Genomic DNA, 19,202 nt, shown 5'->3' with positions numbered 1-19,202 from the left:
AATGGACAGGGAAGTCTGACATGCTGCAGTCCATGGGTCGCAGGAAGTCAGACATGACTGAGCTGAACTGAATTTTAGCCATAAATTTATTTCCCAGGGCATATGTACCTAGGATACAATGTATTTTCTATTTAATAAAGCTCCAAGTTGAGACAAAGAATGCAGAAATACCTTAATAAAATTGCAAAATTTTTCAATGATTTGAAAATATTTTTATACTTATCAATTTGGTCACTTATGAAAACAAGCACCTTGACATCTTTAGTCCTTATTCAACTGTAACTTCACTTACACTATTTGACCTAAGGCCACAGTAAAATACAAGAGCCGAGGAAAGGCATTATTAGACTGCAAGTTAATAAGGAGTGGTGCTAAGATTCTTTTCTGCTAAGGAAGGGATATTTCTCAAAAACGTTTGCCTTGGTGTCCCTGTATAATTGTCCACTTCATCAAGAGCTTTAGCTATTATTTCTTTAAATTTTCTGTCTCCTAATCAGATTCTTTTTCCCAAAATAATTATCTCATTCCTTTCTGCCTTTCTAATGATGGCAGGAACATAAACTGTTCTGTTCTCTATTCAATGCCCTCAGATTAGCAAAATAAAGCACAGCTCACATCAAAGAAGCATTTGATTTTTCAACCTGCACACACATCTGATTAAAATTTCATTAATTCATTCATTAAACCAATCTGTGTACAACTGTTGTATAACCAGTCTGTATAGTCAAAGGAATTATCAATTTTTTTTAAGTCAGTTTAAGAAAGCAACTGATTTTTCACTTCTTGTTAGTGCTTCAGTATAATACCATTTCTAAGACTTAAAGAACTTAGAAGCTGTGTGACTTCAGTATAATTTATATATAATAAGCTCACACAACACCACTGGTACTAATGTAATTTTTTTTTTAATTCAAGGAGAGTCAAGTTTCCTAAATATGATTATATTCCTTGACTTTGAGGGTGGGAGGTTATACCATAAATCCTATTAGGAATCTAAATCTAGTGAAATCTATGCCCCTCTTGTCCTGGAAAAAAAATGCACATTTACAAATACACATAAATTCTGTATACTGTTTCAGGGACCTCAGATTTTAAATCCTAATCCAGAGAATGCCTTCACTAAATTATATATGAGTGGCCTGAGTTGGCTATACACAGCTAAGTTACGTATTCATACGTAAGAATATGTGCAAACATAGGCTATAAAAATTAAAATAGTTTTAAGGATGTTATCTCATGCTGCCCATGTGTTAAAAAATAGTTTAAACACAGGTTCTACACTCAAAAGCAAAATCCCAACTGTATCCAGAAAAATGAATCAGAGAATTCATAAGTTGGCCTAACTCTTCAAAAATAACCATACCTCCTTCAAGTAACAATCTGGCCCGAAGAAATAGAAATGACCCACTTATTTATTATAATGAGCAAATAAGGGAAGAGAAAGTAGCTTAAATAACCAAGGCAAATTCTGAAAAACTTTGTAGATCAAAGTCTATAACTGCATTCCACAAGTTGCTTGAAATACGTATCTTAGGACAGCAGCTTCAATTCAATGACTCAAACCTATTACATACATATTCAGTAAAATGTGCCCTTTTAACTAATCTAGTTATACTTGTACAAGTTACAACAACTCGAGTTCTGGGTCCTGTAATCATTTTACTTCTTCATCTGCCTGATAGACCATCAACTATTTTAGACCCTTTACATACAAAACACTCTACATCATGATCATGCAACTAAGTTAAAACCAAAAGCCATATATTATTCTTCAGTACTTTTTAGAATAGTGACCATACATAATAAAGCCAGATTTCCAGTAACCTGAGAAGAAAATCATGACCTTGAAAATGTTACAATACCTGAAAACTAAGGGGGGAAAAGTAACTGTACCAAAAACACTAAAATTAAAAACGCTAATTAATCTTGGCTATCTGACATCTGGAAATCTCCAGTTCTTCAATTACCTGAAGACAGCAACTAAGGCATTATATTGTGATACTTGTGCACCAAGGGTAAATGCATGAAGGAGACACTGAAAAAAGGGGGAAAGAACACACCAACTGAAAGAACAATCTGGAGAACATCTGCTGTACAGAAAAGAAAATGTAGAGCACACTTCAGAAGCTCCTGCAAGTACTGCTTTATTACAGAAGCATATTCACACAGAAAACACCCAATGGAGGGGGTGGGGGAGGAGGCTGTAGGGAGAAAGGAGACACGGTCAATATACTTCTATTAGGCACAAAAATGCATAAGACAGTATTTCCCAAACTTTTGTCATTCATATTCCACTTTCACAGCCTGCTATTATATCTGCATATTCTATTACTTATATTTTTTAAGTTAGCTTACAAAATTGTACATTACTGAGTTTTCCTCAAAAACAGATAACATCTTGTCTGTATTTTACTCTTTAATTCAACGTAAGGGTTGTGTGGGATATACCTATCATAATTCGTGAAGAATCCAGCTACCTTTTTATCTCCTGCAATATTAACACCCAAGAAATAACTAAATTTTATATCCTCTATCCTGTTTTCCAAAAATTAAACTCACCTTTAAATAGTTTAAATGAAACAAGCTATAATGCTTGTATGCTTGTCTCATTTAAAAGAACTAGATCTAGCCTAATAAAAAGCCTAGAAATGAAAGCAAAGTGTTAGTATATCCTCTTCTAATCAGTATGCTTTGAAAATAGCTCAATTAACATATCACTTACTACTTAATCAACTCACATGGCAAAAGCACTACCGTGAGCTACTTAAAATTAAGGTTTAGCTAAATTACCCCTGCAGGGTTATCAGGAAGTTCCATAGAAGACTCAACATATGAGGTCAACACTTGAAAAAAGTATATGACAATTATTTTACTGATTACTATTTTATTCCAATAGAAAACTTAAAAATGTATAACAAGTCCTAAAATACTTACGCTGCATAAGCTTTTGCTATTCTCATGAACATAACTTCATCACCTCCTTTATCTGGATGATATTTAAGAGACAGCAAACGATACTGTTTCTTAATCTCTGCTACAGTTGCCCCCTAAAAGAAAAGACTTTCTTTTAGTAAAAATAAGCAGGCTACTGTAAAACATAATCCATCCCATTCTGAACTTAAAATATTGAACTACTCAATATTTATAGAAAATGAAGTTTTCATCCTATATATCTTGTCCTATAAATTTCACTCACATATTTTTAAGTAAAAATATTTATGCTATTCGATATATTTTATTTTACTGAGCATCTAACTATATGCCATGCACATAGATGATTTGAGATTGATAATATATGAATGCCATTTAAATAAAATAAAGTGACAGAGAATTTTAAATATCAAAGAATGATCAAGTTAATTAAGTCTGGCTGAAAAAAAAAAATCAAAGGTTAACCTCTTTTCTAAGAAATAATCTGAAGACTATTTGGTTTCATCTGTTTGACAACATTTTAATATTAAGTAACTTAGTTTACCTTAGTTGTTTCCTAATTAGATTCAATTTCTATTCATCAATTTTTCACATTGATTTTTTTTATGGCATTAAATTGTCCCCAAACCTTTAAAACTTAAAATAGCTCTCTTGATGACCATAATCATCACAATAAGAAAATTCAGATGGTATGCAAACTTTTCTTCTACAAAGCAGAAAACCAGAAGATAAATACACTCCTTACTTTGCATTATGTGAATCTCTGGATCAAGCCATCTACTGAGCAGAGACAAGAAATAAAAGAGAGCAGTATGGGGGAGAAATGGAAAGAGCACTAGGTTCAGCTTGTTTACTAGGAAGTTATGGGACACCAGACAAAACACAGATTTTCCAGGCCTCATTTCCTCCATCAGAAGAAAATGCTAGATGATCTCTAGCATACATTTCAGTTCTAACTTGCCACAGATAAATTTAAAAGACTAATTTTCTACTTAGATCCATCAATCAAGTTCAATTAAGAAAGTCACCTAACACACAACACTGTAAAGCGACTATACTCCAATAAAAATTAATTTTTAAAAAATGTTAAAAAAAAAAAAAGAAGAAAGTCACCTAACAGATACATTCCAGGTTAATCTCAATTTCTATGACAAAGCTACCAGTTCTTTACAAGACATAAAGACTTAACATACTGCCTTAGTGTCAACTAAAACAGGGTCCTATCCAACTAACATAAATAAACCTCCTGGTTCTAACTTTGCATTAAACCAATCTTAGAAACGTCTTTTAAAAATATACTAACTTCTCACCTCCAAATATTTTTTACATTTTAGCAATTACAAACCAACTCTTAATAGGATGGTAATTGACCTCTGTAGCTTCAAAAACATATATATATATATGCATTAGAATAAAAACAGATTAGGTATCTTTTTAACTGATCGGAGTCTGATTTCTTTAGGCACAACTCACTTTCTTTTAGGCTGTGGGCCTACAGTATTTTCAAGAGATCATTAAACTAATGTACATTATATAAAAATACTACTTACGGGATCTAAATTTAATACTTCATAAGGATTGTATTCTTGATATTCTCGGTCTGTTTTGGAAACTTTGTATGCAAGGAATAAGAACAATGCCCATCCTGCAAGAAGAACTATTTTCCTGTTGAGAAAAAAGATAAGTGAAATATAAGTAAATACAACTCTTTGGGTTTACTTTAGATTCTAAAGACATTTTGGCAAGACCAAGGCATAGAATAATCTAAAGTAGTCTCACTGACTTAAATTAGTGTTATTGACTTAAATTCTGTAATCACTGGGTTGTAAGATATAATAATGACAGTGTCTTTATGCCCCTTTGAATTCTCTAGAATCTAGCAGTGCCTGGCATGTAATATTCTCTCAGTTCCTATTTGCAGAATTTAAGTAAGAAGTTAATTCAACTCTCATTTACTGGATGCATTAAATTAGATCAAATATATTATACTTACTATTCAGTTAACCATTTAATGTAAAAAAGAACTGCTCTTGACCTCGCAATTACACTTCTAGTAAGGTAAACTACAAAAAATAATTGGTCAATTGCGCAAAGATAAGTGGCCTTAAGTAGTCCTGTTTACCATAACAGTAAAAATTTGGAAACAAACTTAATGTCCATTTATTGGGAACTAATTAAATCATTCATAGGAGACTAATTAAATAAACCAAGATAAAGCCACAAAATGGAACATTTTTAGCTAACAAATACAGAAAGACATGTGGGCTTTCCAGATGGTTCAATGTGTAAAGAATTCGCCTGCAATTCAGGAGACACTGGAGACTCAGGTTCCATCCCTGGGTTGGGAAGATCCCCTGGAGGAGGAAATGGCAAGCCACTCTAGCATTCTTGCCTGAAAAACCCCATGGACAGAAGAGCCTGCCAGGCTACAGTCAAAAGGGTCACAAAGAGTCAGATGCAACTGAGCATGATAGAAAGATGTGCACTACAGGTTAAAAAAAAAAAGACATAAAAATCATTTCTTTCTACTTCAGTATGTTCTATTTAATAAAAACATTTTAAAAATTGATATTACCAGTGTTGGAGAAGCTAAGGAAAAAAGGAACTCTCATACAATGTACACTCTGACGGAATATCTGGCAATAAGGTTATCAAAAGCCCTAAAGAACTATATATCTTTTAAACTATCAATCTACTCCACTTCAAGAAATTAAGAAGCAAATAAACTAAAACTAAGTTTATAAAGTATAAGGGTGGTAACAGATATAATTAATACCTGAAAACACATATAAATGTCCATCAGTAGAGTACTGAACAGATCAGTAACAGTATATCTATAGAGAAATGCTATCTAGACACTAAAAATACTTGCTGTGGAAGATTCTCTACTTTGCAGTGTTAAAATAGAAAAACAGATTTCAAAGCTGTATGTACAATGTAATCCTATTTTTTGTAAATAAAGTTTATTATAAATAAAAATATAGAAGGTAAATCATCTTAATGGTGTTTATCTTTAAGTGATGAAATGGAATAATTTTTATTTTTTATATGTTTTGTATCACAATCTGTTATATTAGATAGGAACTGTTAAACAAAGACATAAATGAATCATAGGAATCCTAGTCAAACAAACCGAAGTGATCTGTTTTCAAACACAAAAAGAAAACATTTCATGCATTTAAGCTCTCTTGATAGAAACATAGCTTAAAACATGTTTATCTGGACTGAGTTTCTCAGGCCCAATTCCTACCTACCTCTTTACTTTTATCATCCTAGTTTTTCAAACAAAATAAATCGCCACCTCCCAAAGTTCCCTAAGTTTTTCCACCATCATGCTTTTGCTCTCCTGGGTCTTTCTACCTAGAATTCCCATTCTTCATTTCTACATATCCAAACTGCACTTATCCTTCAAGACTCAACTCAAATTATCTACCCAATCAATAACCGCTGTCAAGATAATCAACAGGAAGACCATGATTACAGTCACAAAGAAACATAAACCATGACCCTCTGGCTCACTGCAAACTCCTTGAGCATGTGGACAGGATTTTATGCTCAGTTCTAACTAACCTCAGAGTAACAAACACAAATGGCACTCAGACACAAATGTTGTTCTACCTGGCCAAATCCACGTTCTAAACCTTATTAAAGGGCATAATACTGGAAGCTGCTTTCCACATGCCCAAAGACAAAGAATACCTAGAATACTTCCAGTTTTACCTTCCTATCCAGTGATAGGCTCTGGAACAAAAAGTCAAATCCCAGTTTTACCCCTTATTACCTAAGAGATCTTGGCAAGTTGTTTAGCTCAGTTTCCAATTTCTAGAGTGGGTCCGAGAATTAAATAAGATTAGCACCCCACTTCAGTACTCTTGCCTGGAAAATCCCATGGACAGAGGAGCCTGGTAGGCTGCAGTCCATGGGGTAGCTAGAGTCGGACACGACTGAGCGACTTCACTTTCACTTTTCATTTCCATGCATTGGAGAAGGAAATGGCAAGCCACTCCAGTGTTCTTGCATGGAGAATCCCAGGGACAGGGAAGCCTGGTGGGCTGCCATCTCTGGGGTCGCACAGAGTCGGACACGAGTGAAGCGATTTAGCAGCAGCAGCAGCAGCAGCAGCAGCAGCAGCAGCAGGTATATAAAGAAGAAACGGAAAGATACACCCAATTGAATGCAGAGTTCCAGAGAATAGCAAGAGATAAGAAAGCCTTCTTAAGTGAACAATGCAAAAAATAGAGGAAAACAATAGAATGCGAAAGACTAAAAATCTCTTCAAGAAAATTGGAGATACCAAAGGAACACTTCATGCAAAGATGGGCACAATAAAACAAAGAAACAGCAAGGACCTAACAGAAGCAGAAGAGGCGGCAAGAATACACAGAACTGTACAAAAAAGGTCTTAATGACCTGGATAACCATGATGGTGTGGTCACTCACCTAGAGCCAGACATCCTGGAATGTAAAGTCAAGTGGGCCTTAGGAAGCATTACTACAAACAAAGCTAGTGGAGGTGATGGAATTCCAGCTGAGCTTTTTAACATACTAAAAGATGATGCTGTTAAAGTGCTGCACTCAATATGTCAGTAAATTTGGAAAACTCAACAAAGGCCACAGGACTGGAAAAGGTCAATTTTCATTTCAATCCCAAAGAACGACAATGCCAAAGAATGTTCAAACTACTGCACAACTGTGCTCCGTTCACATGATAGCAAGGTAATGCTCAAAATCCTTCAAGCTAGGCTTCAATAGTATGTGAACCAAGAACTTCCAGATGTACAAGCTGGATTTAGAAAAGGCAGAGAAACCAGAGATCAAACTGCCAACTTTTGTTGGATCACAGAGAAAGCAAGGGAATTCCAGAAAAACATCTGCTTATGCTTCACTGACTAAGCTAAAAGCCTTTGACTGTATGGATCACAACAAACTGTGGAAATTTCTTAAAGAGATGGGAATTACTAGACCACCTTACTAGCCTCCTGAGAAACCTAGATACAGGCCAAGAAGCAACAGAACCAAACATGAAACAACAGACTGGTTCAAAATTGGAGTATGTCAAAAAAGGAGTATGTCAAGTCTGTATATTGTCATCCTCCTTATTTAACTTAAATGCAGAGTAAAGTGAGTAAAGTGAAGTGAAGTTACTCAGTCATGTCTGACTCTTTGCGACTCCATGCACTGTAGACCACCAGGCTCCTCCATCCATGGAATTTTCTAGGCAAGAGTACTGGAGTGGGTTGCCATTTCCTTCTCCAGGGGATCTTCCCATCCCAGGGATCAAACCAGGGTCCCACATTGCGGGCAGATGCTTTACCATATGAGCCACCAGAGTACATCATGTGAAATGCCGGACTGGATGAAGCACAAGTTGGAATCAAGATAGCCAGGAGAAATATAAAAAAACTCAGATATGCAGATGATATCACTCTAATGGCGAAAAAGCGAAGAGGAATTAAAGAGCCTCTTGATGAAGGTGAAAGAGGAGAGGTGAAAATGCTGGCTTAAAATTCAACATCAAACAACTAACTCATGGCATCTGGTTCCATTATTTTATGACAAATAGAGGGGGGAAAAAAGTGGAAGCAGTGGCATATTTTATTTTCTTGGGCTCCAAAATCACTGCAGACAGCAACTGCAGCCATGAAATTAAAAGACGCTTGCTCCTTGGAAGGAAAGCTATGGTTTTTCCAGTAGTCATGTATGGATATGAAAGTTGGACGATAAAGAAGGCTGAGTGCCAAAGAACTGAGGCTTTCAAATTGTGGTGCTGGAGAAGACTCTTGAGCGTCCTTTGGACAGCAAGGAGATCAAACCAGTCAATCCTAAAAGAAATCAACCCTGAATTGGAAGGACTGCTGCTGAAGCTGAAGTTTCAGTACTTTGGCTACCTGATGCAAAGAGCTGATTCACTGGAAAAGACCCTGTTGCTGGGAAAGATTGAGGGCAGGAGGAGAAGGGGGCAACAGAGAATGAGATGGTTGGATGGCATCACTGACTCAATGGACATGCGTTTGAGCAAACTCCAGGAGATAGTGAAGGACAGGGAAGCCTGGTGTGCTGGCGTGCTGCAGTCGGTGGGATTGCAAAGAGCCGGACCTGACTTAGGAACAACAACAAAGGTATGTAAAGCATCTAAAAGGCGCTTCACAGATGATAAACAAACAACTCATGGCAGCTCTCGGCTGTTACCACTAACTCTTGCCCACGTCTCAGCTCTCAACTAGGACCCCTCACTTACTCAAGAATGCCTTCACTGTCTCAAGCCAGTTAAGAGCCCTACCTCTGTTCTTTCATGGCACCCCAATCCTCCTTTACAACCCTTACTAAACTATTATCATTTGTTTACTCGCCAGTATTTTGTTACTCACAGTATATCAGCACCTAGTATAATATCTGACACATACACAGCACACAGTAACTACTTATTGACTGAATAATGAAAATAATTTAAAATAGGAACTTGTGACTCAAAGCCAAAGTTTGCTAATACCCTCAATATGCTAAAGAACATTTAAAATTATATTTTATTTCCACACAAACTTAGTAACTCCACATCTTGTTTTGCCAACTTTCCCAAAAGGCTACAAAGCTCAAAAAACAAAGATAAAAGAGAAACTGAAAACCACTAAAGTAAAATTTTTAAAGCAAACAAGGTTAGAAGAGAAAGGGAACAAAATACCTAAAATGCACTACACCCCATGTTAGACTGCTCTATGTGCGGCATCTGGCCCTCTGAGCCAATGCATAAAGGGACAAGCAGAGGTTGACGAGAGAATTCCCAAACTGATGAAAACTACCACAACCAATAAAAACCATCCTGATTTCCTGAGAGCGAGACCAAAGGAAGAAACATAACAGATTACATCATGCTCTGGGTCCAGTTTTTTAAAAGCATGTTTGGTTTCTCTGAAAAGACATGCATTTTCCTTACATGTGGCTTCAATAATTAGTGTCCTGTGTTTTTTCTTTAAGCATACCTTAAAAGTCATTTTGGAAGCAACTTCCAGAAATTAAAGTAACAGATAATGACTGCTTAATTTTGAAAGAATGCTTCAGGGTCAAGTAGCAAAAAAGTTTTGATGGCTCCTGACCTTATTTATATTTTTACCAGTATTATTTAATTCTTACTTAAATATCCAATAATCTGAAGTTCAATTTAAGTAAATATCTTTACTAATTACTGAAGAAAACATCACAAAGTTAGGTTTTTTCCCCTTGAAATTGAGGTTCAGATACCCACAATGTGTTGACCAAAGCCCAAAAGAGAAGAAACTGGAAAGCCAAATATATCTGCCTTGGTGCCTCATAAGTTTAATCTAAAAAGAGAAGCAATAGCAAGGAATACATAGCAAATATGAAACTACTCTGGTAAACACTAATTTTGCCTTTTAGTTTCATAACATTAAAGCTAAGATTTCCCTCCCTCTACAAAGGAACTATTTAAGTCTCCTTAAGTAATACACATATGTTGAAAACTATCATCATTTAAACCAAGATTTAAAAATAACTGGTTCTGCTTTTACTAATTTCCTCTGCCAGGTCTTGCCCTCCTATCTACTAGATAGATATATGCAGGTAATTCACAGGGTAAAGTCCTTCAGACAAAGTAGGCAATGGCACCCCACTCCAGTACTCGTCTGGAAAATCCCATGGACGGAGGAGCCTGGCGGGCTGCAGTCCATGGGGTCACTAAGAGTTGGGACATGACTGAGCGACTTCACTTTCACTTTTCACTTTCATGCATTAGAGAAGGAAATGGCAACCCACTCCAGTGTTCTTGCCTGGAGAATCCCAGGGACAGGGGAGCCTGGTGGGCTGCTGTCTATGGGATCACACAGAGTCAGACACGACTGAAGTGACTTAGCAGCAGCAGCAGCAGTCCTTCACTAATGACAGCTCTTTCACTTCCCCTCAGTTTCATGTTACCTCTAAACTGATGACTTAGGGTGAAGATCCAAAGCCCAGGTGCTAACCAACAAAGCCTCGAAAAATCAAAGACATCTACTCTGATTAAACATGCTAATGGCCTATTTATGTAGATGGCCTTGCAAAAATAAAGAGTAATCAGATCCTCACTCTACCACTTCTTGCTGCAAGAACTTAGTCAAGTTTCCTCATCTTCTTAGTCTCAGTTTCCTCACTTGAGAAAAAGCAAAAACATCTACCTAAAAGTTAATATAAAGCTAATGAGTAACATATGAAATCCTAGTACAGCACCTGCCACACAGTATGCATCCACAAACTTCAATCACTATGAAATGCAAACTTGACTGTCACCTCCATGCTTCTGATAATCTTTTAAAGACTCCTCCATAGTCTGAGACAAAATTCAAATCCTGACACAAGACATTTAAAATCTTCCTTCAAAATTTGACTTCTTTCTCCTCTCCTCCCTCTAGTCAGAAGTACCCTCTCTCTCTTTTGAACTTCTAAACCACTCAGTTCAGACTGTTCTCAAATTTACTAATCACATCTTACTCCTACTAAGGTTACAATTTCTTCACAGACACAGATTTTATTCATCATTATGTGCTTAGTTGTATCTGACTCTTTGTGACCCTACGGACTGTAGCCCACCAGGCCTCTCTGCCCATGGGATTCCCCAGGCAAGAATACTAGAGTGAGGTACCATTTCCTACTCCAGGCAGTTCCCAACCAAGGATTGAACCTGGCTCCCTTGTGTCTCTTGCATTGGCAGGATTCCTTACCACAGCGCCACCTGGGAAGCCCATTCATCTTTATACCCCTATTTCATATGATACCTAGCAAAGAGTAAACACAACTCATGTTTTGTTTTTAATTGAAACCAATTACTTACTTTACTGTAGGAATAATATTTGGCTGGGGCTTTAATAACCGTAAACGGTACCACATACATCTTCCATATACTTTTCTGATATTCTTTAATCGATTTTGCTCTGTCAAAAAAGAAAAAGAAGGGGATAAGTTAAACCATTTTCACAGTGAAGGCAAAATCAGAGTTAAAACCATATTAACCTTCATTATCATGCTAATACTTCACTGGAACATCAAAGTACTCTCTGTGCTGTGCTTAGTTGCTCGGCCGTGTCCAACTCTTTGTGACCCCATGGACTGCAGCCCACCAAGCTCCTCTGTCCATAGGGATTCTCCAGGCAAGAATACTGAGTGGGTTGCCATGCCCTCCTCAAAGTACTCTCTACTTAACGTTTTAAGAAAAATTCACAAGATAGGCTCAATTTTCTACCACTTAGAACAAGTGATCTACCTGGAAAATTTTATTCAACTACCAGGCAATCATTTCTCATGTGAGATATAACTTTTAATTGAAAAACTTAAAACCTGACTTGAACCCAAAATATTTAATTACATAGTAGTTTCTAAGAAAATTCTCTCCTCCTTCTCCTTCTGCTATAGAAGTAACAAAAAGTGCAAAATAGTTGAAATATGAAATATGTTTGATATTCTTCAAACATAAAAATAATTAAGTTAAATGAGAAAAGTCACACAAACTCATAAGAAATTAAAACAGATTTAAAAGTTGTAACAAAAGGCATTATTCTAGTCCCCAGGAAAAATCTGCAATTCAATTTTAAAAGGAATTAAACCAAAGACAAGATACCATATACTGTTTTTCTAAGCTCACCACAATCACTTGGTTTAAATAAGTCTCCCAAGTTTAAAAAAGTTTTAGATTAAGTTTTAAAATAAAAATCTACCTTTTCATGAAGACGGCATACAAAAAGCAAAGAAAGAAGCCTATGTCACACCAAAGCCAAAGACGAAAGCTTGGAAGGCCAAGAAGGCAGTGCTAAAAGACATCCACAGCCACAGAAAGAGAGAAGATCACATTACCCACCTTCTAGGTGGCCCACGATACTCCAAAGGCAGCCCAATTACCCTTGGAAGAGCAATAAGCTTAATCATTGTGTCATCATCAAGTTCCCCCTGAGCAGGAAGATGGTCATGAAGACAATAGAAGACAGCAAGCAATACACTTGTGTTCATTATGGATATCAAAGACGAAGTATCACATCTACGAAGAAGCTCTACAACATTGATATGGCCTAGGTCAACACCCTGATTAGGGCTGATGGAGGGAAGGTATATGTTCAACAGGCTCCTCACTATAATGCTTTGGATGTTGCCAACAAAACTGAGATCATTAGCTGTTTAGTATCAAATAAAACATCTTTCATAACATTAAAAACAACGAGACTTCCCTAGTGGTCCAGTAGTTACGACTGCACTTCCACTGTTGGGCGTGCAGGTCTGAACTCTGGTCAGGGACCTAAGATCCCCAAAGGCCACGTGGCATGGCAAGAAAAATAAAAAAACACCTACAAAACCAAAGTCCTTAAACGAGATACCAGATAAGTAAATAAAAGAACTCTGCATATAATAGAATGCTCCAAAGCTGCCATCTAAGAAGTCTACCTACCTGTTACCACCATGCTTTGAGGAAAGAATCCCCATGAGAGCGCTATGTGGCAAGCGTTATCAGAATTGGGTAAGATGAAGAGGGATTCAGGAAGGGGGAGGAGCAGTTGCAGAAGGGAGAGTGGTAATATGCAAGGAGACTTATCAAGTAAGTTAATAAAGTAAGGACAACTGGAGTCAGTTTTTCATGTCAGAGAAGTGAGTTACATGTATGATTAGAAAATATGAAATGACCTCTGTGGTATTAAGACTGGAACTGAAGGCATCAGTATGAACCAACTAATATCTTTTAATATAGAAATACAGATGTAGACCGATACACATACATACATACATCTTTCCTAACTCAACTAAGTGAGCCTAGGAACAATGACATCTCAGTAGCAGTGAACACACCTAGCACCCAGATCTTGATTTCCAAATAGCATTCTCCACTAACAGGAACCAGAGATCCAAGTATCTTCCCACAAAATATTACAAAAGGAAGAGAATGACTTTACAATGGGGAAGTGATATGCTGAATAACTGCTCCCCCTGAAGATGTCTACGACATCCTAGTACCCAGATTCAGTGAATGTATGATCTCGAATGGCAAACAGGACTTCACAGATGTAACTAAATTAAACATTTGAGATGGGGAAATTATTCTGTATTATTTGGGTGGTCCCAATAGCTGTGAAAAGAAGAGAAGCGAAAACCTAAGGAGAAAAGGAAAGATATAAACATCTGAATGCAGAGTTCTAAATAGCAAGGAGAGATAAGAAAGACTTCCTCAGCGATCAATGCAAAGAAATAGAGGAAAACAACAGAATGGGAAAGACTAGAGATCTCTTCAGGAAAATTAGAGATACCAAGGGAACATTTCATGCAAAGATGGGCTTGATAAAGGACAGAAATGGTATGGACCTAACAGAAGCAGAAGATATTAAGAAGAGGTGGCAAGAATACACAGAAGACCTGTACAAAAAAGATCTTCATGACCCAGATAATCACGATGGTATGATCACTGACCTAGAGCCAGACATCCTGGAATGTGAAGTCAAGTGGGCCTTAGAAAGCATCACTATGAACAAAGCTAGTGAAGGTGATGAAATTCCAGTTGAGCTATTTCAAATCCTGAAAGATGATGCTGTGAAAGTGCTGCACTCAATATGCCAGCAAATTTGGAAAACTCAGCAGTGGCCACAGGACTGGAAAAGGTCAGTTTTCATTCCAATCCCAAAGAAAGGCAATGCCAAAGAATGCTCAAACTACCGTACAATTGCACTCATCTCACACGCTAGTAAAGTAATGCTCAAAATTCTCCAAGCCAGGCTTCAGCAATATGTGAACCGTGAACTTCCTGATGTTCAAGCTGCTTTTAGAAAAGGCAGAGGAACCAGAGATCAAATTGCCAACATCCGCTGGATCATGGAAAAAGCAAGAGAGTTCCAGAAAAACATTTATTTCTGCTTTATTGACTATGCCAAAGCCTTTGACTGTGTGGATCACAATAAACTGTGGAAAATTCTGAAAGAGATGGGAATACCAGACCACCTGAACTGCCTCTTGAGAAATCTGTAAATAGGTCAGGAAGCAACAGTTAGAACTGGACATGGAACAACAGACTGGTTCCAAATAGGAAAAGGAGTCCGTCAAGGCTGTATATTGTCACCCTGCTTATTTAACTTATATGCAGAGTTCATGAGAAACGCTGGGTTGGAAGAAGCACAAGCTGGAATCAAGACTGCCAGGAGAAATATCAATAACCTCAGATATGAAGATGACACAACCCTTGTGGCAGAAAGTGAAGAGGAACTAAAGCGCCTCTTGATGAAAGTGAAAGAGGAGAGTGAAAAAGCTGGCTTAAAGCTCAACACTCAGAAAATGAAGATCATGGCATCTGGTTCATCACTTCATGGGAAATAGATGGGGAAACAATGGAAACAGTGGCAGACTTTATTTTGGGGGGCTCCAAAATCACTGCAGATGGTGACTACAGCCATGAAATTAAAAGACGCTTACTCCTTAGAAGGAAAGTTATGACCAACCTAGATAACATATTCAAAAGCAGAGACATTACTTTGCCAACAAAGGTCTGTCTAGTCAAGGCTATGGTTTTTCCTGTGGTCATGTATGGATGTAAGAGTTGGACTGTGAAGAAAGCTGAGCACCGAAGAATTAATGCTTCTGAACTGTGGTGTTGGAGAAGACTCTTGAGAGTCCCTTGGACTGCAAGGAGATCCAACCAGTCCATTCTAAAGGAGATCAGTCCTGGGTGTTCTTTGGAATGATGCTAAAGCTGAAACTCCAATACTTTGGCCACCTCATGCAAAGAGCTGACTCACTGGAAAAGACTCTGATGCTGGGAGGGATTGCGGGCAGGAGGAGAAGGGGATGACAGAGGATGAGATGGCTGGATGGCATCACTGACTCGATGGACTTGAGTTTGAGTGAACTCCGGGAGTTGGTGATGGACAGGGAGGCCTGGCGTGCTGCGATTCATGGTGTCGCAAAGAGTCGGAGACAACTGAGCGACTGAACTGAATATAATCACAGGGTTCCTAATAAGGAAGCAAGAGGGTCAAAGAGAAGATGATGTGACCTTGGCAGCAGAGGTTGGAGTGACTTCCTTTGAAGATGGAGGAAGGGGCCACAAGCCAAAGAATACGGGCTGTCTCCAAAAGCTGGAAAAGATAAGATTCTATTCTAAACCCTCCAGAAAGAACCTGCCCTGCCAACACCATGACAAGCCAAGTAAAACCTGCCTGGCAAGTCTGCCCTTCAGAACTATAAAAGAATAAATGTGTATTGTTTTAAGCCACTGAGGTGGTGGTTTGTTACAGCAACAACAGGAAACTAATACAAAAAATCTGATGGGCACCATCTTAATCAGGTGTCAGTAAACATCACCACCAATGAGACAAATGCAATTATATGCCATCTGATAGAACACAAAGAGAAGAACACAGAATCAGTTTTGCAAAATTCTTCTCTAAGATATATAACCTGAATCAAATCATAAGAAAACATCAGACAACAGAACTTTGGGTCCATTCTACAAAATAATTGGCCTAAGATCTTAAGTCAAGAAAAAAGTGAAGAACTGTTCCAGCGTGAAGGACAGGCAAGAAACACGTCAACTAAATGTGATGTGTGATTCTTAAACAAATCTTCTGAAAAGGACATCCACTGAGACAAGGGACAAAAGTTGAATAGGTCTGAAAATGATACGGTTATAATGTTAATTTCCTGATTTTCACAGTTAAATTATGGACACTTTTGAAAACATCACTGGAGATTTTTAAATCTGTATTTCATTAAATTAAGCCTCCACAGTCTCCCATTTTAAGCATAAAACCAAGGAAACATGTTACAAGAACATGCTGAAGTCTCTTTAATAACCAGATGGCTTGATCTATTCAAAGGAATGATATTCTCCCAATGTTTCTGTCCAAGAGAAAGTACACATGGTTTTTAGCCCCCAAAGTCTTGCACAATGTGTACATGAACCTTGTCTTCTTACTCCCAATCCAAAACTCACACCCTAGCCTTGTAGGAGGATATTTAATCAGTAAGTAGCATGGGGTTTGGCTGACACAGTAACACAGTGGCACCCAACACAACTAAATATTCACAGTACACATTCCAAAATGCTATAGACCTCAAGTCAAAGTAACTGTCAAAAGGAAAATCTTTCCACAGGGAGGGCTGGCTTGGGAGTTTGAGACCAGCAGATGCAAACTACTATATACAGAATGGATAAACAACAAGGTCCTATTGTAACCGCACAGGGCACTGTACTTGACACCCTGTAACCATTATGGAAAAGAAAAAAAGTGAAGTCCTTCCAGACCGGTTTCTTTTAAAGACACTTAGAATAAAAAGGAATTCATTAGGAGAAGGCAATGGCACCCAACTCCAGTACTCTTGCCTGGAAAATCCCATGGACAGAGGAGCCTGGTAGGCTGCAGTCCATGGGTCGCTGAGTCGGACACGACTGAGCGACTTTATTTTTCACTTTTCAGTTTCATACACTGGAGAAGGAAATGGCAACCCACTCCAGTGTTCTTGCCTGGAGAATCCCAGGGACAGGGGAGCCTGGTAGGGGGCCGTCTATGGGGTTGCACAGAGTCAGACACGACTGAAGTGACTTAGCAGTAGCAGTTTATACAATTACTAGTTTCATGGCCAGGAAAAACTACCTAAGTAATATCATTAATTTATACTTTTTAAAGAAATTACTCACATTTACAGAAAAAGGAAATTACAAGGTCATAAAATAAGTCTGTGATTTAGAAAACAACAGAGCAACACATGATGATTGCTCTCAGCAATCATAAAGTCTGTATGTTCACAGGAATAGTCCAGGTTTGGGGATAGGTTATTATGATTGGGATTCATAAGCTATACAATGCCTTCACTAAAACAGTCACATCCATCTGTCCTGCAGAATGATCTGCCAGTCTGTAGTACAGAGTGAACCCTTAGCACCGTACTCCTAGAATCTGAAGAGCTAAAAGAATGTTAGCCAGATGAGATCTTCAAATCTGTGTGCCTGCTTATTACAAAAGAATTTAAAATCATGTACCTTCTTACAGAGTTCTAATTTGGCATCTAAAATTTTCATTGTACATTTGAAGAGGTGGCAAATATGTCATTTCCAACATAAGTTGACATTTTAAAATAAAAGTTTCATCGCTTTTAGATGTACCAATGAAATGTGAAAACCACAGCAATTTCATACCCACCATCATCCATTTACAGAAATTCATGAACAAGCTCTTCATCCTACCTCCCCCACATAATTTTATCCTAATTGTAATATATTTTTATCCTAGTAAGTCATTTCTTATACTACTGACACATCCTTCTTAAAATTAATGTTTTATTCCGGGACTATTTTTCCCAAATTTTTATATTGAAAATTTTCAAGCCTTCAGAAAAGTTGAAAGAATATTACATTGAACAATACCCTTCACCTAAATTCACCAACTATTAATATTTTGCAACTCTTGGCTTTATTTCTAGTTCCTTCTTTCCCTCTCTCTCCCCCATTTTTTTAGAGTAAACTGAAGATATCAAGACACTTCACCTCTAAATGCTTTGGCATACATGGCCAAAGAACATTAGGAAAGTTTAACACATCCAGAAGTTTTTTTTGACATGTTAAAATTTCTGACGCTACTTTTATCTGTATGCGCGTGCATGTCTGTGTGTGCTATCAAGGCAACATAAATATTCAGTTCAGTCTCTCAGTCGTGTCCAACTCTTCATGACCCCATGAATCGCAGCACGCCAGGCCTCCCTGTCCATCACCAACTCCCGGAGTTCACTCAAACTCACGTCCATCGAGTCAGTGATGCCATCCAGCCATCTCATCCTCTGTCGTCCCCTTCTCCTCCTGTCCCCAATCCCTCCCAGCATCAGTCTTTTCCAATGAGTCAACTCTTCGCATGAGGTGGCCAAAGTACTGGAGTTTCAGCTTCAGCATCATTCCCTCCAAAGAAATCCCAGGGCTGATCTCCTTCAGAATGGACTGGTTGGATCTCCTTGCAGTCCAAGGGACTCTCAAGAGTCTTCTCCAACACCACAGTTCAAAAGCATCAATTCTTTGGCCCTCAGCCTTCTTCACAGTCCAACTCTCACATCCATACATGACCACTGGAAAAACCATAGCCTTGACTAGACAGACCTTTGTTGGCAAAGTAATGTCTCTGCTTTTGAATATGCTATCTAGGTTGGTCATAACTTTCTTTCCAAGGAGGAAGCGTCTTTTAATTTCATGGCTGCAGTCACCATCTGCAGTGATTTTGGAGCCCAGAAAAATAAAGTCTGACACTGTTTCCACTGTTTCCCCATCTATTTCCAAT

At 37.9% G+C, this 19,202-nt stretch overlaps 1 protein-coding gene across 1 annotated transcript in view; it reads right to left on the bottom strand.

The window, feature by feature from the left end:
* The window catches only part of SEC63 (SEC63 homolog, protein translocation regulator), a 66,321-nt gene that overhangs the window by 35,325 nt on the left and 11,794 nt on the right, over window positions 1–19,202 (bottom strand). Inside the window, exons 2-4 of the mRNA XM_061427660.1 lie at window positions 11,750–11,849; window positions 4,482–4,596; window positions 2,935–3,047 (exon numbers count right to left, since the gene is read on the bottom strand). Of these exons, the coding sequence (XP_061283644.1) occupies window positions 2,935–3,047; window positions 4,482–4,596; window positions 11,750–11,849 (328 nt within the window). The remainder of the gene's footprint in view (window positions 1–2,934; window positions 3,048–4,481; window positions 4,597–11,749; window positions 11,850–19,202) is intronic.

Source organism: Bos javanicus, chromosome 9 (genome assembly GCF_032452875.1).
Source record: "Bos javanicus breed banteng chromosome 9, ARS-OSU_banteng_1.0, whole genome shotgun sequence".
Lineage (NCBI taxonomy): Eukaryota > Metazoa > Chordata > Mammalia > Artiodactyla > Bovidae > Bos > Bos javanicus.
This window is presented reverse-complemented; position numbering and strand designations above follow the sequence as displayed.